The 23,893-nt window shown below is 49.4% G+C and overlaps 2 protein-coding genes across 3 annotated transcripts in view; both read right to left on the reverse strand.

The window, feature by feature from the left end:
* Positions 1 to 450: 450 nt before the first annotated feature.
* Positions 451 to 3,844, reverse strand: TNFSF14 (TNF superfamily member 14). Of its 2 annotated transcripts, none has more exons than XM_063113114.1 (4): positions 3,734 to 3,844; positions 1,793 to 1,829; positions 1,512 to 1,553; positions 451 to 878 (listed from the first exon to the last, which is right to left on the reverse strand). In XM_063113114.1, exons 1-4 carry the CDS (start codon positions 3,842 to 3,844, stop codon positions 451 to 453), a joined length of 618 nt encoding a protein of 205 aa, XP_062969184.1. The 2 variants fall into 2 exon arrangements, with proteins under 2 accessions (XP_062969184.1, XP_062969183.1); XM_063113113.1 differs by having other exon boundaries at positions 3,626 to 3,844.
* Positions 3,845 to 7,077: 3,233 nt separating this feature from the next.
* The window catches only part of C3 (complement C3), a 32,392-nt gene continuing 15,576 nt past the window's right edge, over positions 7,078 to 23,893 (reverse strand). Inside the window, exons 22-41 of the mRNA XM_063109629.1 lie at positions 22,439 to 22,499; positions 22,246 to 22,332; positions 21,298 to 21,501; positions 20,935 to 21,010; positions 20,305 to 20,464; positions 19,007 to 19,105; positions 16,436 to 16,592; positions 15,269 to 15,432; positions 14,130 to 14,288; positions 13,930 to 13,989; positions 13,717 to 13,807; positions 13,551 to 13,602; positions 11,561 to 11,648; positions 11,361 to 11,450; positions 10,149 to 10,254; positions 9,550 to 9,639; positions 9,314 to 9,397; positions 7,592 to 7,675; positions 7,369 to 7,504; positions 7,078 to 7,277 (exon numbers count right to left, since the gene is read on the reverse strand). Of these exons, the coding sequence (XP_062965699.1) occupies positions 7,136 to 7,277; positions 7,369 to 7,504; positions 7,592 to 7,675; positions 9,314 to 9,397; positions 9,550 to 9,639; positions 10,149 to 10,254; positions 11,361 to 11,450; positions 11,561 to 11,648; positions 13,551 to 13,602; positions 13,717 to 13,807; positions 13,930 to 13,989; positions 14,130 to 14,288; positions 15,269 to 15,432; positions 16,436 to 16,592; positions 19,007 to 19,105; positions 20,305 to 20,464; positions 20,935 to 21,010; positions 21,298 to 21,501; positions 22,246 to 22,332; positions 22,439 to 22,499 (2,190 nt within the window). The 3' untranslated portion in view covers positions 7,078 to 7,135. The remainder of the gene's footprint in view (positions 7,278 to 7,368; positions 7,505 to 7,591; positions 7,676 to 9,313; positions 9,398 to 9,549; positions 9,640 to 10,148; positions 10,255 to 11,360; positions 11,451 to 11,560; positions 11,649 to 13,550; positions 13,603 to 13,716; positions 13,808 to 13,929; positions 13,990 to 14,129; positions 14,289 to 15,268; positions 15,433 to 16,435; positions 16,593 to 19,006; positions 19,106 to 20,304; positions 20,465 to 20,934; positions 21,011 to 21,297; positions 21,502 to 22,245; positions 22,333 to 22,438; positions 22,500 to 23,893) is intronic.

The following is a 23,893-nucleotide window of genomic DNA, read 5'->3' on the forward strand; positions in this document are numbered from 1 at the left end:
TCTCCCCCCTCTGCCTGCCCACACTCATGAGAGTGGGGAAGTTGATGAAGTTTCCTGTCCCCAGCCAAATCCCTGGAATCCCAAGTCCCACTTTCTTCTGAATCAAAACTATAAATACCCGCCCCTCACCCCTTCTCCCTGAATATCAGGCAAATCAGTTTTACCCCATGCTCGGGGGCTACAGACCCCAAGTCTCCGGGTCTTTGTCTTTAGTATTGTCCGTGGCAGGGTCTGCAGTCTAAGTGGTTTCTCCAGAGGCAGCTGCTGGGGCTTCGACCTCTTGGGATGTCTGAGTTCTTAGTCCCTGGTGGTACCTGCTGTGCTCTTGCCTGCTGGGGGTGTTCCCTGGGGTGCCCTCCAAGATCTCTGCTTGCTGGGTTTTCTGTCTCCTGAGGCACCCTCTCAGGTCTCTGCCTGCAAGATCCCATTCAATCCACCTCACTCCTTCCTTCACACCATGAAAGCTCCGAAATAGGACCGGGTGCCATCACGGAGTCGGATCGGTTGCACGTCCGGTACACGGACGACCACCTCCTCTCCGGCCTCCAGGTGTACCACGCCACCCAGGAAGCTGCTGTCCCACCAGATGCGGGAGCTGGTTGACCGTCCGCAGGGTGACCGCCGGCTGACCAGCAGTTCCAGCTCTTCAGGGTAGCGGGGTGTGCGCTTGTAGAGGCCATGGGTGATGGGCAGGCCACTGGCCAACCCCTGTGTGCAGCCCACACCACCCAGCTGCACCTTGGAGTAGATATAATAGTAGCCAGCCTGGAGGGTCACCAGGGCGCCATCACGGTAGTCAAGACCCCTCAGGAAGGCCAGGCCCAGCTGTGTCTTCCACAGCAGTGGCCCCCCGCTGCCTGTCAAGCTGGAGTTGGCCCCTGCGAAGAGAGAGAAAAAGGGGGCTGGTCAGTACATGTCTCACTCTTGCTGTGTGAGCCTGGGTTAGTCGCTATTCCTCTCTGAGCTTCTACTTCTGTACTAGGCTGTTTGTATGTATTAATTCACTTTATTCCTCCTTTGCGGATGGGGAAACTGAGGCACAGAGAAGGAAAGTAACTTGCCTAGAGTATGCATCTTAACTCATTTCATTCCCCTTTTGCAGGTGGGGAAACTGAGACACCGAGCAATTAAGTGACTTGCCAAAAGTGTCCAAACTTGCAAGTGGCAGAACCAAGGAACCAAAGCAGAACACACCCCGGTTCCATCGGCCTTGTGATCTGTGTACCCATTTCCCTTCCTGTAACATGGAGATATTAACAGCACCTGCTTGGCATCTAATGAATTAAGATGTATATAGTGTAATACAGTGCATGACACAGAGTAAGTACTACATAAAGGTTTATTAATTAAATACATAAAATTAGAAATAGACCCCACAGCCTGTGCTATGGGTAACTCTTTGAATAAATATTGAATAAATGAATGAATACGCTGACATTTCAGGGCATTTGTCTGGTCTCCTCTGGACACCCTGACCCCTGCCCCATGCCAGGACGCAGGCTCCCCCTCACCTGTGAGGTGTGCTGCTGGGTTGGCCTGGTGGGACCTCCGCTCTGCAGAGAGAGGGTCAGAGGTTAGAGGCAAGGACAGTGGGAGAAAGGGCCAGCCTCCTAAGGGGTCATCCTGTCTACCTCCCAGTGTCAACCCCACCCCTTCCGGAGTGATCCAAACTTCTGCTTGTCAGGCCTGGGGGAGGGGCACCTGTGGGGTTGGGGCCAGTTGTGCAAATCACGTTGGGCAATGGACTGAGGGGGTAGGGGCAGGGTGGGAACCATCCAGGACCTTGACTCACCTTGAATCAACTGCTCCCAGGAGCCTGTGTCTTTGTCCTGAAAATGCAAAGGAGCCCACAGTGAGGACCTGCAGGGGGCCACACCCTGGCTTCACTCAGACACATGGCTATGAGACACTGACCATGGTCACATACACCAACCTCAGACACGTAGACAGGGCCTGTGCACATGTGCACACGTGTACACACACACACACACTGCCCAGCAGCCACATCACCACTCGTGCCTCAGTTTCCCTCTCTGTTAATGGAGTTATGAATAGTGCCTGCTTAGGATTTTTTTAAAATTTATTTTTTTCGTTGTACATGTTTGTGGGGTACAGTTTGTTGTTTCAGTACATGCATATATTGTACAATGATCTAATCAGAATAGTTAGCCTTTCGTCATCTAAACATTTATCATTTCTTTGTGGTTATAACATTTAAGATCCTCTTTTCTGGCTATCTTGAAATATGCAACACAATATTATTAGCTATTGTCACTCTCAAGCACCAGAGTTGATTCTACCTAACTGTAACTTTGTAGCTTTTTACCAGCCTGCCAACCTTTCCCTGCTTCTGGTAACCACAATTCTACTCTCTATTTCTCTCCCTTTGTAATTTATTTTTCTTAACTGACCCATGATGATTGTATATATTTATGGAGTACGATATGATATTTGAGTGCATTCATACTGTGTGCAATGGTCTTATCAGGGAACTTAGTGTATCCATCACCTCAAACATTTGTCATCTCTTTGTGTTAAGAACACTCAGCTTCATCTTGACTAGCATTTCAAAGATACACAGTACTTGGTTGTTAACTGAAGTCTCTCTGTATTACTACAGAACACTAGATCCCATTCTTCCTATCTCTGAGGATTTAATGAGTTAACATTTGTAAAGTGTATCACAGTGCCTGGCACATAGCATGCACTATAGAAGGGTTGATCAAATAAATAATATTAAAAATACATGTCTGGACACATGGACGCCAACCTGGGATATGGATACCTGACAGGGCACAGACCTCAACGTTTAAATGACACACTGAGAAGACACATGTGGACTGGGACACATGGACACATGGTTTGTGGGTCCACACGTGTCTATAGACAGAAGAGATCCAGAGACTAAGACACAGAACACTGATACACGGGCTGTAGACAGGTGAGCACATGGTCATGTGGGTTCATGTCCACAGGACGGCAACAGACATCTGGCCACCAGGTCCATACACAAGGAGAAAGGATGCGGAGACCCAGGACACAAAAGGGCAAGACCTGGGGCCAGTTAGCTCAGTTTGGTTAGAGCGTGGTGCTGAAAACACCACGGTCAAGTGTTCAGATCCCCATACTGGCCTGTGGCCCCCCCAGAGAGAACAAACGGCAAGACCACAGGCCCACAGATGTGGAACCCAGACAGACACACCCGTGGCTAACCAGAAACAAACTGAGAGAGATTCCCACAGACTCAGAGAGTCAATCAATGAGGATTAGGGACATTCCCAGTAACAGTGACGAGGGTACCGCTAATAATAATTCCAACGTCGGGATGTTGGTTCGGACGGGTGACCACTTGTGTGGGCCAGCCACTGCCGGACACCATGCACGCCATGTCCTACTCCACTCGCTATGAAGTGGGTGATCTATTATATCATCCCCATTTTACAGATGAGGAAACTGAGGTTCAGAAAGGTGAATTAACTTGCCCTGGGCTGGAAGCAACAACTTAGGGATCAAGCTGGATGCTCTTAGTCCACCCCCATCCCGCACACATGCACACACACAGACACACAGTGACACATGGTGACACAAGAGATCCACCCTCTGCCAGCCCCCAGCCCCCACTCACCGGCAGGCGGGTGACCATCTCCCCGAGACGCCAGTGCAGCTGCAGCAAGAACCAGCCTTGGGTGGCCAGCCCGGCCCCCATTAGCAGCAGCAGGAGACCCAGGCCCACCCGGGATGTGCTGCAGGGCTGTCTCTGGCGGCTTCGCCCCAGCCTCGTGAACGGGATGTCTGTCTGTCCATCCACCACGAATACTGAGGGCTGCACGACTGTCTCCTCCATGCCCAAGCAGACGAGGCCCCAAGATGCCCGGGGCAGGGCTGGCACGCCTGGGTCCTTCAGGCTCGGAGGAAACCGCAATTGCCCAACACTCTGGAGCTTTGCACACTGCAGACAGGCGCCTGTGGGCCCCAGGGCCGCCTTTAGAGCTGGAGTTCAGCCCCTCCCCTTTCCTCACTCGCCCCCATCTTCTTCCTGTCCCCCCACCCCCGGCCTCTGTCCTGTCTCACTCTCACTCATGCAGTCTCTCACACTTTCCAGCAGCATCTGAAAATGTGACTCAGGTGGGAATTGGACAGGGGAGGCCCCAGATTTCTCTTCTCAACTTTCATTTACTTGGTCACCAAATAGTTACTGAAGACCTCCTGTGTGTGCCAGGCTCTGTTCCAGGTTCAGAGGGCACAGCAATGAACATGACAAAGATCCCTGCTTTTATGGGGCTCCTATTTTAGTGGGGTGAGAGGGACAACAAGCCTAATGAACAAGAAAATAATATGTAGTGATTCCGTGGGACAAGTGCAGAGAAAAGTACAAGTGGAGTAGGGGAGTGGTGTGTGTGTGCTACATGTGTGCACGATTGTGTGTGCATGTGTGTGGGGTGTGTACACATGGGTGTCTATATTCAGGTATGCATGCATGTATATGCATGCCTGTGTGTGTACATGTGCAGGAGCATGCCCATATGTGCATGTGTGTGCACATGCGCATGCATGTACAAGCAGGTGTGCACACACATCTGTAGGTATGTGTGTGTGTGTATGAGTGCAGGGGGCTGCCTGTGTGTGTATCCATGTGTGTGTACATGTGCATGTATCTGTATATGTGCGTGCATGTGTGCAAACGTGTGTGTGTACGTGCATGAATGTGTGTGTGTGCATGGATTTTTAAACCAGAGCTCAGAGTTAGAGGGTGGAACCACTGTCCACCCAGTTAACCAAGCCTGTGACCTGGGAGTTGTCTTGGACTCCTCCCTGTCTTCTCCTCTATATTCCTCCTTTCAGCAAGCCCTGTTGATTCAACCGCCAAACCAGATCTCAAATACCACCTCCTGTTTCCATCCCTGTCACTGCCACCCTAAATAAGGGCTACAGTTTGTGTTGCTCTGAATTCACATGTTGAAGCCCTAATCCTAATCCACCTACCAGGAGGTGGGGCCTTTGAAAGATAATTAGGGCATAAGGGTGGAGCCTCATGAGGGGATTCGTGCCCCTATAAGGAAAGATACGAGCTGCTCCCTCTCTCCTCCATGTGAGGATGCAGGAAGAAGGCACCCGTCTGTAAACCAGGAAGAGAGCCCTCACCAGACACCACCCATGCTGGCACCCTGACCTCAGATGCCCAGTCTCTAAACAGGGAGAAATAAATGCTTTAAGCCACTTAGTCTATGGTATCTTGTTAGCAAGATCTACTGCTGGACACCTCCCCACCCCCACCCAGGTGAGCTTTCTCAGGTAGCTCTGTCCTACTTTCCTTTTTGGACATCCTCACTGTCTGAAATCAGTTTCATGCTGGCTTTAAGAGTCCTTTCCTGTTCCTTTTTTAGAATATGAGTCATAAGATTCTATCTTCACAGACTAGAACAATAGATGCTCAAAACAAACACACAAACAAAACCAAAAAACCCTCTCATGTGTTTGAGAAATGAATAAAATGAATCCCAAACAGGAGAAGGGAAATGAGTAAGTAAAGAATTAAGAGGGACGTGAAGTAGGGTGTGTACTCACCTGTCAGTTGGGATACAAGTGCGTGAGGATGAACTTTGGGTCTCCCCTTGACTGGGGCCTTTGGCTTTGGGAATCTGGAGTTATGAGTAGTGGTGGATTGTGGGTTAATTTCCCCCATATTCCTGGAGTTGGGATGTGGAGGTTTCCAGGACCTGGGGGTCTTAGGGGAACAGAATAGTGTGGCTGTGGCTTTCAGGCTCAAGAGGGTTTGCCAGTATGGCTTTGTCCAGAGCTGGGATCCTGGGTCCCACCCTCAACAGTCTCCAAAGGACGAGAGATGTAGATAGAAGCAGCAACGTGCACCCCTCCCCCTGCCCACACACATACACTGGTGGCTGCATCTTCCCACGCAGTTCTGTGTTCTGTGACCACAACAGTTCTCACACTACCTCCCTGGCTGCTGAGTCACGTCTTCCCCTGACCTGGGGCCCCAGCTGGAAATACCGACCTGCTCTCCTGCCCCTGACTGCCCCCTCTTGGCTGCAGCCACCAGACACAATCCAACCTGAGGCATTGACTAGTCTGTTCAGGCCCATCCAGAAAGTGGACACTGGGACAGTGGGGTGAGCCTGGACGAGGGCAAATAGAAAGCAGGTGACATGGAAAACAGTGAGAGTGAGCTGCACATGAGGGGCAGACTGGATGAAACTGAGGACAGGTGAAGGTGCAGGTAAAGGTGCAGGTGAGGATGAAGGTGAGAAGGTAGAGCAGGACTGTGGGTTTATGGTGCTGGGGAAGACACAGGAAAAGATGCAGGTGAATGTGCAGGTAAGAAGTCAGGTAAAAGGGCCGGCCTGTGGTTCATGCGGGAGAGTGTGGTGCTGGTGACACCAAGGCCACGGGTTCGGATCCCTATATAGGGATGGCCGGTTAGCTCACTTGGGAGAGCATGGTGCTGACAACACCAAGTCAGGGGTTGGGATCCCCTTACCGGTCATCTTAAAAAAAAAAAAGAAGTCAGGCAAATATGCAGGTGAGAATGGAGGTGAGGATGCTGGTAAGAACACACAAAAAGAGATCCACAGAAGGATGCAGGTAAAGATGTGGGTGGGGTCCAGGTGAGAATGCAAAAAATGCAGGTAGATACAGTTGAGGGTACAGATGAGAAAGCAGGTGAAGAATCAGATAGAATATTGGGAAGAATCCAGGTGAGGATGCAGGTAAGAATCCAGGTGAGAATGTAGGTAAGCAAGAACTGTGCGTGAGAACTCAGGTGAAGGGGCAGTGAGCTGCAGGTGAGGACGGAGGTGAAGGATGCAAGTGAGAACTCAGGTAAGGAGGGAGCTGTGATGCGGGGGAGATGCAGGTGCACTGCAGGCCAGGTGCAGGTGAGGCAGGCACATGCTCTGTGGGTGAGGTAGCCAGCACACTCTCAGGTGAACTACAGGAGGGAATAAAATGGGAACAGGTGAGGTTTCAGGTAGAATGGGACTGAGCAGCAGGTGAGGCAACTGGGGACAACAGTTGCCTCTTTCCCTCTCTCAGAGAACTCCAGACTTTGAGACAGTGAAATATAACTGAAACTTTATTGAGGGGTGCGGGGTGGAAGGACAGTGCATGGGGTAGGTCGTCAATTGGGGCAACCAAAGACGACCATGCTCTCTGTGAAGTCACCGATGTCCTGGCACTGTTTCTGGTTCTCCTCGTCTTGGCATTCTTCTGCCTCAGGCCAATGCTCCACCCAGGTGTCCTTCCCGATGATATACTTGATGCTGGGGGGAGGAGGGACAACAGGACAAGTCAGAAGGGGGAGGGGAAAGGGCGGGTGGGATAGTGCCATGCAGGCACAGAGCGAGCACTCACTTGGGTTTCTCTCCCCAGAGGTCGGAGGAGACGCCCCACATGAGGTAGTGTTTCCCCTCATTCAGCTTCAGGGCATCTCTGCACTTGATGTGGCTGATAAACGTGCGAGTTTGTCCAACCTGCACCTCATCAGAGCCTGGAGTGGAGAGAAACAGGGAAGCTGAGCAACGGGGTTGGGAGGAGGAGAGAAGGAAACAGGGTGGAAAGACAGCCTGAGGCTGACCTGATTTGATGACCTGCTCAATGAGCATTGTGTACTCGTCAAAGTCATCCAACAGCACCGTCTTTTTCAGTGTGGTCTTGTACACTGCAGGAGAGGGGAGAGATGGACAGTGTGGGTCATGGGCAGGTTGATCATGGGGGGCACCCTCGAGCAAGTACATCCAGGCAGAGTGCACCGGTTGCTCCCCACAAGCAGAGAAGTGCAGGATCGCCGCCAGTCACGCTACAATCCACCCTCCCCTCAGTAACACACACAACCGCATGTGGTCACACAATCACCATCCCACACACAGTCATACTCAGAGGCATGCACACCATTACAGCCACTCACAAGTACAGCCCTATATCCAACAACAGCTACTCCTGTACAGCCATCCACAATCACAGTGTCATACAACCGTGACTACACCTCCCAGTCACACACACAACCATACACACAATGAGTGCCACTCACAACTACAGCTACTCACATTCGCTGTCATCCACAGCCACAGTCTCATATAACTGGGGTTACTTACAAACAGTCTCATGCAACCAAAGCTACACACGACTACAGCCTCAAAGCCACACACACAACCATGAACACAACTAGAGCCACTCAGAAGTACAGTCATATACACAACAACAACTACTCATATCCACTGTCAGCCACAACTGCAGTCTCATATAACTGGGGTTACCTACAATCAGTCTCATACAACCAAGGCTACACACAACTACAACCTCGCAGCCACACAAACATGAACAGAACTAGAGCCACTCACAAGTACAGTCATATACACAACTTCATCTATTCACATTTACTGTCATCCACAACCACAGTCTCACACAAGTAGGGTTACTCACACAACCAAGGCTACTCATAACTACAACCTCACAGCCACACACACAACCATGAACGGAACTAGAGTCATTCTCAAATATACTCATATGCACAACAAGAGCTATTCATACCCACTGGCATTCACAACCACAGTCTCACACAATTATGGTTACAGGCAACTACAGTCTCACAACTGCACACAGCCATAGCCACATACACAGTCACACAAACACCCATGTACACAATTCGAGCTACCCACAACTACAGCCATATACACAGCTACAGCTACTATTGACAGTCACCCACAACATAGCCTCACACATCATGCACAACCATAGCCACTCACAACCCAACACCTCACACACAGTTACACTCAACCATGCACACAATCACAGCCACCCACAACTACAGCCATATACACAATGACAAATACTCACATTCACAGTCATCTGTAACCACAGCCTCACACAACCATGGCTATGCAGAAGTACAGACTCACAGTTGCACAAACACCCATACCCACAACCACATCCATTCACAGCCACCTGAGGCTGGCCGGCTGTTAGAGAACAGCCTTGTAACATCAAGGTCAAGGGTCCGGATCTCCGTACTGGCCAGCTGCCCCAAATACCGACAACGAGAACATTCACAACCACCTGTTTTTCACACACTCCTAACCACAGTTCCCCACACAATCACAACACTTCTCAACACATTCTCATGCCTATACACAACACACCCACCCCACAGCTTGAAGCAGTCACACCCAGCTATGGCCACTCACAGCCTGTTGCACACACAGCCACAACCAGACCTACCACCACACAATCTGACACACACACAAACCCAGCCACGCACACTGTCACTCACACACAGCCACACCTGCATATGCCCACTCACCATAGTCCACTCCTGGCTCACAGGCCTTCTCCAGCCGGTACTCTGCAGTGATCTTTTCATCCAGGTGCTGCATGAAGCAGTTCTCTGTAGGGTGGAAGTGGAGACATGGTCTAAGTCCCACTTCTTATCCAGGACCCACTGCCCATGGGTGTGGCCAGCCCGGGGTCCATAGGGATAGAGGATCCAGGTGGATGTGGGTCCCTCAGGCCACCCTTTCCTGGCTCTGGAGCACCCACCCTCAGAACAGCGGCACATATCCTTGTGGCAGAGCTTGGTCAGCATTCCTTTATCCTTCTCTGGGTGGTAGAACATGGTGCAGGTTTCCTCTGTGAGCAGAGGGAATGGGGAAAGGGTCAGAGGGCCAGGGCCTCCATCCCAGAGACCATGCCTTGGAAACTCAGATTTCCAACTCTCGGTCCCTCAGACCTGGAAATGCTAGGTCCTTTACCCTCAGATCCCTGGTACCCTCAGACCTCCAACTTTCTGATCTTTGGGATCCTCAGACCCTCAAGACTCTCAGACCCCCAACTCACACATCTCTGGGACAGTCAGGCCTCTGAGTGGCAAATCTTTGTGACCCTCAGACCTCCAACTTTCTGGTCTTTGGGACCCCAGATTCTTGAGACTCTCAGACTCCCAACTCAAAGATTCCTGAGATCTTTGGACCTCCGATTTGCAAATCCTTGTGACCCTCACACCTTAACTATCAGATCTGCAGGATACTCAGAACCTCAACTCATAGATCTTTGGGATCCTCAGACCCTCAGGACCCTCAAACCCCCAACTCACAGATTCCTGAGACCCTCAGACCCCAGGCCCTAGGTTGGCTGCTCACCCAGGTTGTAGTAAGAGTAGACCTTGACTGATCCAGGCTGGATAAGCCCTACATTGAAGTACTGGTGAACTTTGAAGGATATACATGTTTCCTCAGAGTTTGAGATCTGAAGGGGAAGAAGGAGGTTGATTAGTGGGACACATGGGAGGAAGTCCAGCATAGGGAGTACTGGGAGTTGGAGCAGCAGTGGAAAAATTGAGGGATTGAGTAGGGTTACAGATGGGGGGAAGAGGAAGTGGCAAAAATGAATGTTTCTTTTTCTCCTAGGCTCACAGCTAGGCTATGTGAGGGTACTTCTAAAGTTCACAGAAAAACAGCATTAAAAGAGAATGCAAAAATTTCTATAAATGTAATGAAGAACCCTTACATTTCTCAGTGTCCCTTTCAATTAGGTGCTGCCAGATGACTGAGCTCTGGCCAACGAATTGCTATCTACGCCCATAAAACATCCCACACACAATCCTCTTTTCTTCTAGAAAGAACAGATCCTGTAGAGAACTCCAAAATCCTAGGGATTGTTGAGCCACAAGATGGAAGGTGCTTGGATCCCTGAGTTACTGCATGGAGCAGAGGGCCTCTTCCTTACCTCCCAAACCAACTGCACTTTACAAGAGCAAGAAATACAACTCTATTATGTTGAGACCCCGTATTCTTAGGAGTTTTGTTCTAGTAGCTAGTGTTACTTATCCTTATTAATGTGCTGTTGAGGGACACTGGGAGTTAAAAGGGAAGATATGAGAATAGGAGAATGGGCAGAAAAGGAGAAAGACCAAATTATGGTAGAGATGAAGAGAGCAAGAGAATGCAAGATGGAAAGAGAATAAGAGAAGAGAGAAATAGATGCAGAGAGAGGAACAAAGCTGGAGCTAGGGTAGGGAACAAGGCACGTTCTTTCTACTAAGCACTTTTTAGATAAAACCAAAGTGCCTCTTTTTCAATGGTTGTTTAAGACTATGACGAGAAGTAGAAAATGAGTTTGGAACATCAGTGGTCAGAAGGCGAGATGCTCATAGAAGGTGGTCCTGCATTGACCACCTTGTTTTACAACCTCCTTCCTTCCCACCCCTCATCCCTCTCCCAACAGCACAGACCCTGTATCCCCCTAGCCTGGGGCTAGCTTGACCTGGGGCCAAGGGCCAAGAGAGAAGAAAACACCAGCCAGGTAGGGGCCAAGGTCCCCATGGAAACCTCCCAGGAGAGGATGAGCCTCACCTTGTCCAGGTAGATGATGAGATTGCTCTTGGTGGAGAAGGCTTTGTTCAGCTCATACTTCGAGATGTATCTGTCAACTTTAGTGCTCAGCTGGGGAAAGGTACGGCTTGTGAAAATCCCTCCCAGACCCCTTCTCTCCCTGAAGCCTCTTCCAGACCCAGGCTCCTTCCCACTGATTCCAGCTCCTAAGCCCTCCATACCAGATCAAGGTCTGCAGTGTCAGGAACAAAGCCAGTCATCATGGATATATCCAGGATTGACATAGTAGCATCCTGGTCTCCCAAGTACCTGGATAAGGAAGGGAGAGGGTGTTGGGTCCCAGAGTGGGGTTGGCCCCAGGGGTCTCTGCCTGGACAAGGGGGGATCTGGTCAGGGACTAAGGCTTCTGGCTTCCACATAGCAGCATAGAAGGCTACTAGATTTTAGGAAACACTTCCACAAAGAGAGAAGAGGAAAACTGGTGTAATAGTCAAGGTGATTAAAAAGCTTAGACTGGATCCAACTGCGTGGGTCCAAATCCCAGCTCTATATAACATTTGATGAGTTATTTAACCCTTTCTTAACCCTTTCATGCCCAGTTGTTCTAGAGAATGAGGACAAGGATACAGGCAGTCCTCACTTTGCATGATTCAGTTAAATAACACCAGTCGCCCAATGACCCGGTTCAAATATCAGTACCTTGGTAAATTAATTGTGTCATTGCATAAAGTACAAATTTTGTTGCTAACTCTTCAGTGCACACATCACTACATAAATAACAGATGTGCATCATAACTAATGACCAGTCGTGCCACTCCTTTCAAAGTCTGTTGGTGATCAGTCACTGAATATCCATTATTCAATCCACACACAGACAGCAAAGTGCATAATTGTGTTGCCTCCTTGTCTCCTGGTGATGAAGCCACATGACATTTCACAAAAATAAATCCTTGAAAGAGGAAATTGGCCAAGAAAAATAAAAATGCAGCTGAGAAATGAAAAGTGATAATCATGAATGAACTTTGACTAGAACGTAAATGGAGTTAGTTATAGAAGAATAGCAGACTGAGAAAATGTTGACCCTGTACCATTTCAGACCTGTGAGATATGCAGCCAGAGGGACTTAGTGAAGGAAAATTTATCAGCCTAAATGAGGAAGATGGTAGAGGCTAAAATGATGAAGATGTCCCAGAGGAAGTGATGCTGGGCGAGGGGAGAAACTTCATGTTAAAAGAACTCTTGGAGTAATTCTATGACATTGTGAGAACTCAAAGAATAAAATGTTGAGAGCCGATCCAAACTTACAAAGGAGCATGATAGAGTTTGGATGTGTTGTCCCCACCAAAACTCATGTGGAAATCTGATCCCCAAAATGGCAGTGCTGGAAGCTGTTTGAGTCATGGGGCAGGTTCCTCATGAATGGATTAATGCTCTCCCTGGGGGAGGGGGCTCTAAGTGAGTTCTCACTCTATTAGTTCCCATGAGAGCTGGTTGTTTAAAAGATCCTGACACCTCCTCTCTCTGTCTTGCTTCCTCTCACCATGTGATCTGCTTGTACCTACCAGCTGTCTGCCACTTTCTGCTATGAGTAGAAGCAGCCTGAGGCCAGTGCCAGATGCAGCTGTCCCAGAATCGTAAGCCTAATAAACCTCTGTTCTTTATAAATTACCCAGTCTCAGGTATTTCTGTTATAGCAACACAAAACAGACTAATACAGAGCATGACAGTTCATGATGGCATAGAAAAGATGCTTACTCCATATGGTAAGTTATCTGATGAGAAGAAGGCAAGCATTGTCTGAACTACAGTGCTCCCCATAAGTGTTTTACAAAATTAAAAAAAAAAAAAACTTTAATCTCACTGTTCTAATGTTTTATGTTATAGCAAACTCAATCAATACTACAGTTTTCATTTCCCTATGCCTTTATAACTGGCAGTATGAGAATTTTTAATGTTGTGAAAGAAAGTTTTAAAGGTCATGGAACAATTGTAATTTCTCCCATTGATTATTAAGATCACTTTCCATGACCTCAGCTTACATGGTCATTGCTACGGTCTTACAATGCCATGCAAAGTAAGGACTATCTGTGCTCTCTACATCATAGATAAATGGTACAGTCGGAAAGTATGGAATATCACAGATATAGTTTGTAAGAAATCTTGCCAGAGACAGGCATGGCCAAGATCCACCCCAATGACCTCACGTCTCACCTGGTACAGATGTCAAGGACCATAGTCCTCTTGGCATCTTCAGGCTTCCTGACTAGAAATATAGAAGACAAAGATAGGAGGGAATGTCCCCGGGACATGATTCAGGATGGGGGGGCAGACATTAGAATGAGGAGGAGGTGACAGATAGAACCTTTACTTATTTTACCTGATTCAGGTGCTGGGCTTATGCTGACCCTGAGATCAAACTTCTTGCAGGTGCTTTTGTCTTTGAGCTTGGCATAGTACATTGTCACCACCTGATAATATGGGAGAAAGAAAAAGTGTCAGCTCATGGGACTTGGGACAGCTGAGGACAGGAAGTGGAGGGTTCCTCCAGAGGACAGGGGCCAAGAGAAAGTGGTTGATTCCTGTTTCTTACCGACAAGGTGCCTTGGCCTTTTCCTTCAGCGGTTAATGTAAAACCTTCATTTACCTTGGTCTGCAGAGAGTGGGGAGAGAGAAGAGAGGGTGTTGGGAACCAAGCCTTCCCCTGACTATGATGGTCATCTGTCCTCCCTCCCGCAAACCCTGGCTGGCATGCAGGGTGAGAGTAGGAAGGGGTTGGCCGGGTGGCTGTACCTCTTCTGAGCGCTGGAGGCTAGCCGATTCCCAGACGAGGCGGTACTTGACCGGGGAGCTCCGGCTGGGCAGCTTGAGGGACACCTCGAGGTCCAAAGCCTTGTGGTCAGGGACGTCCTTTTGGTATTGGGCTAAGGCTTGGAACACCATGAAGGTAGCCTAGAACCCATGAGAGAGAAAGAGAGTGAGCTGGTAGCCGGAGAAAGTAGTTAGAACCCACTGGGGGGTAAAGAGGTTCAGATTGGAGCTGGGGCACCCAAATCATGGCCTAGAACCTGCCAGAGAGTGTGAGGGTAAGATTGGAGTTCATTAGACACTTCAGACATGTTCTAGATCTCTGCAAGGGACAGAAGCCTAGAATGGTGCTTGGAGATGCTGAGAACATGTCCAGAATCCACCAGAAAGTCCAGGCATAAGATTGAAGGTCTAGCAACCCTGAAAATGTGGTCCTACACAGAGAAGAGAGTCTTATCTTAGACCAGGGCTTGGGGACACTGAGAATGTGTCTAGAACCCACTCATGAAAAAGGGAATAAAATTGGAGCCTGGGGACACAGAGCATATGATCTAGAATCCAAAAGTGACACTGAGAATGTGATTGAGAGACAACCATAAAGAAACCGGAGACTGAGGTTATTGGAGCTTGAAGTTACTAAACCATGGTCTAGAACCCACCAATGGGGGAGGGAGGCTTGGATAATGCCCTAGAACAACCTAAAACCTGATCTAGAACTTACCAGTGTGACGGCGTGTCAATGGGAACCTGGTGAAACTGGGAATGCAGTTTGGAACCCAGCAGCAGGAGAGGGTAAGATTAGGACCCTGGTAGAACTAGGAACATGGTCTAGAACCCACCAGGAGAGAGGGAAGCTCACACCTGAACCTGGGCCCTGAGAACATGGTTTAGATACCAGGAGTGAGTAGAAGGCCCAGAACACAGCTTGCAGCATCCAGAATGTAGTCTAGAACTTACAGATGGGTTCACAAGTAAGAAAAACTGATTTCTCAACTCCACTCCCATTACCCTGGCTCGTGGTAGAGAAGAACTGTCTCTCTGGGTCTCAAAGTCTTCTCAGGGAGGCCAGTGGAAGGCCACAGGAGTCAGAGATGCAGGTGCCCGGGGGAGGTGAGCCCACTTGCCTGAGTGGAGCCATAGCCACCACCATAGTATCTCTGCTCATTGAGCCATCGCACGACAGGATGCACAAAGTCAAAGTCTTTAAGCAGGAGCAGGGCCAAGAGGGCGTAGGACGTGGCCTCCACGTTGTAGAGATGCTTACCAGGTTCCTCCCAGCGGTTCTTTTCTGCAAAGAGGACAATCCCAACCCCAATGCTCACTGCTCTGTCCAGCCTGGGGATGACTCAGGGAAAGCTCAGAAAAAGGCTCATGCTAGAATTCTTGGTGTTCTTGTGTTCCGGATGACATTCAAGACCCTCAGTGTTGTCACTCCTGCCTCACTCTCTTCTTTCATCAACCTTCTCTCTTCCCTTTGAATTGAATGCACACTTGTTGAATGAATGATTCAATGGACGTTCTTGTGTAGTTCACAGTGAGGACTTGGCATACCTTAGAGCCATTCATCCCAGCTCAGCTTAGGGCCATCATCCCAGCTCAGTTTAGGGCCATCATCCCAGCTCAGCTTAGGGCCATCATCGCAGCTCAGCTTAGGGCCATCATCCCAGCTCAGCTTAGGGCCATCATCCCATCTCAGCTTAAGGCCATCATCCCAGCTCAGCTTAGGGCCATCATCCCAGCTCAGCTTAGGGCCATCATCCCAGCTCAGCTTAGGGCCATTCATCCCATCTCAGCTTAAGGCCATCATCCCAGCTCAGCTTAGGGCCATTCATCCCATCTCAGCTTAAGGCCATCATCCCAGCTCAGCTTAGGGCCATCATCCCAGCTCAGCTTAGGGCCATCATCCCAGCTCAGCTTAGGGCCATTCATCCCATCTCAGCTTAAGGCCATCATCCCAGCTCAGCTTAGGGCCATTCATCCCATCTCAGCTTAAGGCCATCATCCCAGCTCAGCTTAGGGCCATCATCCCAGCTCAGCTTAGGGCCATCATCCCAGCTCAGCTTAGGGCCATCATCCCAGCTCAGCTTAGGGCCATCATCCCAGCTCAGCTTAGGGCCATTCATCCCATCTCAGCTTAAGGCCATCATCCCAGCTCAGCTTAGGGCCATTCATCCCATCTCAGCTTAAGGCCATCATCCCAGCTCAGCTTAGGGCCATCCATCCCAGCTCATAATCATCTCCCTTAAACCCGAGTCATGTATCACCCTTCACCCTTCCAGGTTGCCCCTCACCTTTGGCTGTGCTCAAAAACTTGATGAGGTGGGAACCCTCCAGCTTGCCTAAGTGGGCTAAGGCATAGCCAGCAATGGCCACAGCATACGGTCTCTTCAGATTCAGGTAACTGGCTTCGAGGAAGTCTCCTGCTTTATTGATGCTGCCTGGCAGACTCTGAGAAAAAAGATCAGATACTCTGGTCAGATGGGCATTGCTGCCAGACAGCTGGTAAGGATCATATAAGTACCACTTCCTGGGCACAAGGATGGTTTCTGTCCTTGAGACATATCTGTCTTGGATCTATTTTTGAGGATTTTCCAGACATTTTAGCCACAGGATCTGCCTTGTTGCTGAATACCTATTATGTACCTGGAGCAGTCCATACATCCCGTGCTGTGCTGGTAAATGTTTAACAACTGGCTCTCCAGTGGGAGGACATGGGAGCCCTGATTTATAATGATTGCCAATTTCTGTGGTGTAAATACTCCCACCAGGGCTAATTTCAAGCTGCCAATGTGACACCATTGAGCAAAGCGTTCAGAAGAGATGCTCCAAATAAGCATTCACATTCTAGTAGGAGCCAGACTCAGCAAACCCCTGTGAACACCTCATCCAATCATCATCATCATCATTGTAACTCACACTGTGTGCCAGGCATTACATCCATTCATTTAACCTCATAAAACCTTATGAGATGAGAATACTGGTACCCTGAGAGATACAATAATTTTGTCAAGACCACCTGGATAGTAAGTGGCAGAGTCAGGATCCCAAACCTGGCTTTCTGAAAGCGGAAGAAGATATGATTTGTACTATCTGCTGATTCCCATGGTGTAAAATACTTCCATCATGACTGATTTCCACCTACCAATGTAGCATCACTGAATACAGAGCTGAGAAGAGATGTGCGGTAGCACAGTATGATGTAAGATTTCCACCACAGACATACATAACCTCAAGAGCATAGATAATGGGAATAAATAGTAACATAATTAGGTAGCATTGAGTTTTTATCTCCTTTGTGTTTAATGTAATTCATTTAACTGTAACTTTATATTAGTTAATTTTTAACAATAATTGTGTTTAACAACCAGCTTGAAAAAATTTCACAATTGGCTCTCGCAAGCTGGTTCCACAGCCTGTGCTATGCTCTGTCACAACGTTGCTGTGTGGCAGCAGAAACCAGTCCTTTTGCCTGCTCAGCTGCCTCTCCTGCATCCACCCCTGACTTTGGTAGGAACTTTTCTTCTTCCCTTCCATCCACATGGCCACAGTGGAAGCTGCCATGTTTACCCACTGAGATCTACCTCCTGTCCTCAGCTGATTGGTCCAGACTTAGTCACCTGACCCAGGCTGAGCCAATCAAAGTTCCTCCCTGAGAATCCGAAGGCTCTAGCCTTGATTTGGCTATTCCCCTAAGGAAGGCAGCCTGGGTGGCAGGGAAAGCTGAATTGTTGGGTAAGAAGGGAATGAAGGACATGGAGAGAGGGGCAAAGCATCCTGGCAGAGTCCCTGAGGCCACCATCATCTCTGCAGTTGATAAATCTCTGGATCCTTAAAATAAATGTCCCCATAGATTTTTGCATCATCTAGGTTACATGTGTGTTATAGCTGAGACAACTCAGAACGCTCTAAAAAATACAAAGATTATTATTCCCATTTTACAGATGCACACACTGAGGCCCAATGGGGGAAGTGACTGAGAGTCAGGATTTGAAGTCAGACCTGTCTGACCTCATGGCCCTAGCACCATCTCTCTCTTTTAAACCATAATTTCTCCTATACATAAAATAAAAGTCACCAGGTCCCTCTTGGTCGTTCGAGCCAACAGCCCTGTGTTTGTTTTCCCCTTCACCAGCCCCTTCTCCTCCATCTCCTTTCTGGGATCCTAAGAAGGGAGAAAGTGGGATCCTGGGGCTCCCCACTTGGGAAGCCAAAGGTTAAACAACCCACTCTCAAGACCCCAGAACAAAGCAGACAGAGCCATTACAGACTCTCAGGAGACCGTCTTTCTAAGCTTCTCTGCTTCAGAAACAAAACCAGAGGTAAAGGGGACGGCAATGAACCAAAAGTTTACGTGTTTTCCCATCTGGGGTCATGAATCCCTTTGAAAATCTTCTGAAATATCCCCTGGACTAAGGAAATAGTCTTAGCCCTGTATCTTTAAGGGACCAGCAAGGATGCAAATGTACTTATCATGTAGAAGTGATGGGGAAAGTACTTAGACTGAAGTGGCTTTTGGAAATTTACTAAAAGCAAGATTTTCTCTCTGAAGATGGTAAAGCAAACATCCCGTCTTTGATCCAGTCTTTGATCTCTTTGTGCCTGAGTTTCCTCATCTGTACACTGGGGATAAGAGGAGCCTCCCTCTCAGCTGTTACAAGGATTACGGGACTTAATCATGTGAGGCTCTTAGATGGGTTTCTTAGTCAAGTGCTCGATACACGTTAGGTATTAGGGCTGCTGTAGTAACTGATATAGCACTAGGGAGGGGTGGAAATCCCCCAAATGTGACACCTCATCCTCCAAGGTGGATATTCCCCAGGTGGGGTAGGGTAAGGTAGGGTGGGGAAGTGAAGGACACTTACGTTGACCTGATTCTCACAAATATCTTTAGCCTCCTGCAGCGCGATAAGAACAAAGGCTGTGAGGGACACCTCCTTCTCGTTTTGGTCCCGGAAGCCACCCTGAGATGGGGAGCAAGAAGCAAGAATAGGGTCACAAGTGTGTCTACAGGTGCCAACGAACCCCTCTGCGGAATCAGGGGGTCTGGGCAGAATTGGATCTCTTCCTGGTGCCCCCCACCCCTCCAGGAAGGTCACTGGAGGGCCACTGTGCTGGCATTGTGGATACAATGGTGGACGAAAACCAGACAGCTGCCCTGGCCCAGACAGTTGTCTGGACGAAAACCAGACACCTGCCTTGTCTAGTAGGGAGATGGACACGAACCAACCAGCTCCTCAATAGATACATAATTTCAAACTGATGAGTGCTGCACAGGAGAGGACACAATAGGAAGCATGAACTGTGGGTAGGCCAGTCGGGGAGATTAGGAAAGGTGTCCCTCAGGAATTACAGCTGGAGTCAGAATCTCAAGAGTAGAAATCAACTCTCAAAGAAAGTAGGGGTTTGCATGCTAGGCAGCAGTAACAGCATGTGCAAAGGTCCTGTGGCAGGACAGAGAGGGGCTTCTAGCAGTATGAACGGAGTGTGGAGAGAGGGGGAAAGCTGTGAGGCCAGAAGCCTGAAAGATCAGATGAAGGCAGAGATTCTCCATGTTGAGCACACATTACCATCACCAGGGGGATAGGGAGGAGGAGCTTGTTAAAATTTAGAATCCTGGGCCCCACCGCTCAAATTTATGACTTCATGGGTCTGGGGTCCAGTCCCAGAATGTGCGTTTCTAAGAAGTTGGTGGGTGCTGCTGTTACTGGTCCAAAGACCACACTTTGAGAACCACTACTCTAAGGAGTTCTGTGTTTATTTTAAGAGCTATGGGGAGCCATGGGACTTTCCAAGGAATAATCCAATCCGATTTGAAAAAATCACCCCAGCTGATATGTGACGAGTGATTAAGAGACAAGAGTGGGAGGCCACCCGGAGAATGACCAGGAGGGAAGGTTTCAGCAACATCCAGGCAGCAGGAGTTGGAGATGGGTTGGCTGTGGGAGGGGGATTCCCAGGCAGGGGTCCTGCACTTGGTTTAATGTAATTCTGAACAAGGGGCCATGCGTTTTCATTTTGCACTGGGCTCTGCAGGTTTCCGGTTTTTGCGACGTTGGGGTGACACTCACGGCTCATTTATCTTCCTGTCCCTTCCCACCTCCCCCATTCTGTGACACTCAGGTGCCCCTGCCCCACTCTGCCCTGAATCCCAGCCTCTTACAATCATTTCCTGGTGTATCACGGGCCCATCCTCCTGGAACATTCCGTCGGGCTTCTGCTTCTCCAGGATCAGCCATTTGACAGCCCCACAGAGGACCTGGGAGTCTATGGCAATGAGGTTGACGGCCAGAGAGAAGACCTTGACCACGTAGGCGGTCAGCCTGGGGAGTGAGCACAGAGCGTGAGCCAATCGGCTCTGGGATCCAGAGACTGCCATCCGAGCCAGCCAATGAACAGAGGGGGGGCGGGGCCTAGCCCAGCGGGTCCAGTTTCGCTTCCCAGCGCCTGGGACGCAGCGGTTGCATGCAGCTGGCGCTTGGTGATGCTTAATGGACGCCCGGTTCGCTCAGCCAGCGGCTGCCTTGACTCTTCGGGGGGAGGAGTTTAGGGCTGTGTCTGCACAGGGCTGTGTCTGCACAGGGCTGTGTCTGCACAGGGCTGTGTCTGCACAGGGCTGTGTCTGCACAGGGCTGTGTCTGCACAGGGCTGTGTCTGCACAGGGCTGTGTCTGCACAGGGCTGTGTCTGCACAGGGCTGTTTGGGCGAGGCTGGCCTAGACCACCCCTGGCGGAGATGCAGCCCTGCTCGGCGGGGCGCAAGGCTGAGGCCGGCCAAGCTGACCGTGACTCACCAGGTGCTGGGCGCCCGGTTCTGGAAGGCCGCGAAGGCCGAGCTCGGTTGTCTGTAGGCCAGTTGCTGGGTGTACCCTGCGGGTAAGAGAGAATGTCCCCAAAGGAGCGGGGGTGGGGGATGGGAGGGAGGGGGCTGAGCGAAGTGGGTGGACGCCAGGGAGAGGAGGGGCACAGAGAGGGGACAGGAATGCTACAAGGGGTGGGACAAGGGTTCAGAGAGAAAAGGGGGGCTTGGGGTGGGAGAGAAGGAAGCTTTAAAAGAAGGAGGGACTCAGAGGGGGTCAGGGTTCAGAGAGCGGAGGGGAAGAGTTCGCAGAGGAGAGGGGTTCTGGAGAGATCCGGGGGTCTCCCAGGGGACACACCCTTCTGGATGAGCTTCAAGGCGTCCTGCCGCTTCTGCAGGCCGACCTTGTCCCACTGCTCTGAGTGGTCAAGGTAGTGCACAGCAATGACCGTGGGCGTCATGCTGATCATGTTCTGCTCCCCGCAGCCCGAGGGGGTCACGATGAGGTGTTTCAGATGGTCCCCATCAATAGCGTCCTCTGTCATCTGAGCCACCGGGGTCCCTACAGCCGGGTAGGAGGACGCTGCTCAAGCCTGGTGACCCACCGTTGGCGTGAGGAGGGTCCGGACTGCCCCCTGCGTTCCCAGCCTCTGACCAGCCAGGACCAAGGGGTCAGGGACAGGTGGTGGCTGGGGGACTGCATGACTGAACGGCTGGATCCAGGTCTGCATGTGGAGGAAGGGGGGCTTGCGCTTCACAGGGGACCCCTGGTCCCTGGCCCTCTTGTTCCACCAGTACTAAAATAATTTCAGTAAAAATAGTCACGAATACTTACATGGTGCTTAATATTATCTGCCAGCCTCTGTTCTAAGAGAACACCATATGGTTTCTCATTTAATCCTTACAACACCCCTTGGTGGTAGATACTAGGATTCGCTCCCTATCACAGATGAGGAAACCAAGGCTCTTGCCCCAAAGCCTTACAGCTCACAGGTTGCAAGGCCCCTTCTCATGCCTTCTTGCCCCAGTCTTCCATCCCTGGCAATGAGCTGCAGAATTGCTCTTGAACTACATCACTCCTCATTTAAACTTATTTATCAGCAAAAGCTCTTTGCTGAACTAAATACTGCCTGAAAGCTTCTAGAAGACAGATCCAGGAGGGGCTGTGCTAGCTGAAATGAAGGACGGAGGCTCAGTGATTAAACACCCCCAGAATTAGAGGGAACTCAGCTTCCTTCATGGGACTCACACTCCCTACCCCCACGACTTCATGGGCTCCACGGGGTGGTGGTCAAGGGCGTCTCACCTTGCAGGAGAATCCTGGTCTCAGACTCTGTATCTGGGACTTGGTCACTGAGGTCTGCAGGACGGACCTCTTCTCTCTGCACTCCCCCTGCTAGGTGAGTGAGAGACACTGATGGCACCAGGTCCCTCCCACCCCTGCCCTGCAGCACCGTGCCCAGGTGGTGGTCCTGTGCCCTCTTCTGCAGCTAACTCACCTGCACCTTGTGGATTCAGTGTGCGAACAACCACAGTTTTGTTGACTCTGATTCCTTCTGGCTATACAGGGCAAATAAAAGGACAGACAGACACACCGATGGTCAGTAGGGTGCTGTTCTGAGGATTGCCCTAGCATAGCATCACGGCCTTTGAACCTGGTTCCTTCCCCTTCTAGCTGTGTGACGAGGAGCCAGTTACTTAACCTCTCTGTGTCTCAGCTTCCTCCCTTATAAGGAGGAGGCAATACAAACCGCTACCTCATAGTGTTGTGCGAATTCATCATAAAACTATAAATTAATAGTGAAATGATAAAGCCTTTTGAAATCTTCATATGTGCCTAGAAGCTTTACTCAGGTTAACTCATTTAATCCTCATAACCACCCAATGGGGTGGATACTGATATTATTACTCCCATTATAAAGATGAGAAAACTGGAGTACCCAGAGAGGTTAAGTAACTTGCCCGAGGTCACACAGCTAGTAGAACAGAACTGGGGTTTGAACCTGGTAGTCTGGCTCCAGAACCTGTGCTTTTAACACATTGCCTCTCAAACGTCTCTTAAATAAAAGAGTAAGGCTGGCCAGTGAGCTCAGTTGGTTAGAGTGTGGTGCTGATAACACCAAGGTCCAAGGTTCAATCCCTGTACTGGCCTGCCATGCATAAAGTACTTGGCACACTGCCTGGTACATAGTAAGTGCTCAATACACAGTGGCTATTTTAGCTAGCATGAAAAGCCCAACTCAAGCCCTCCTTTGTGTTTACAAAAAAACCTACCATGGTGGACAGCTGCTATTTTGCCTTTCCAGAAACCATTCTCCTGGTAATAACACCCAGATTTTCCTTTGGAGACTGAGTTTCCTCCAGTGATGTGCTGATAAATGTTTAACAACCAATTCTCCAGGAAGGCAAGGCCCTTATTTGCCTTGCCAATCAATTTGAAACTGATCGCCAATTCCCGTGGTGTAAATACTCCCATGACAATCAATTTTAAACTACCAACATCAGTGAGTTGAGATTTGTGCACAACTGACTCCCAGGAGTGAAACCAAGTAGGCTCTGACACACTCCTGGGTTTTCTTCCTACTAGCACAGTATTGAGCCATATTGGTGCCTAAGGAAAAAGGACATACCTGTGCCCCTAAACGTATGTGTTTATGTATTTTTTAATAGTTCGTTTTATTCCACAGCATTAAAGTAGTTGGAAAAAATGAGCTTGCTTCCATTAAAGCACCCAAATAAAAATTACAATAAATCCTGGTTTGGGCAGAAACATATTTCAATGTAAAATAGCATTGTCAGTTTTAATACATGTGCTTTTCAATATTTCAATATTTTTTCAACTACTTTAACACTTTGGAAGAAATTAATCATTAAAAAGAATACATACAAACATGCAGATGGAAGTGTTCATTGTTTTCTTTTGCCTCAGGCTCTGCTATGGCTTGAGTTGACAC

Source organism: Cynocephalus volans, chromosome 10 (genome assembly GCF_027409185.1).
Source record: "Cynocephalus volans isolate mCynVol1 chromosome 10, mCynVol1.pri, whole genome shotgun sequence".
In the NCBI taxonomy this organism is placed as follows: Eukaryota; Metazoa; Chordata; class Mammalia; order Dermoptera; family Cynocephalidae; genus Cynocephalus; species Cynocephalus volans.

Bases quoted from the DNA above. Each gene is read 5' to 3' on its own strand.
- TNFSF14 (XM_063113113.1), bottom strand. From the start codon at position 3,844: ATGGAGGAGACAGTCGTGCAGCCCTCAGTATTCGTGGTGGATGGACAG. The intron at 1,830-3,625 runs GTGAGTGGGGGC...TTGCATTTTCAG, and splicing joins AGATGGTCACCCGCCTGCCG to GACAAAGACACAGGCTCCTG. The intron at 879-1,511 runs GTGAGGGGGAGC...CTCTCTTCGCAG, and splicing joins CCCAGCAGCACACCTCACAG to GGGCCAACTCCAGCTTGACA.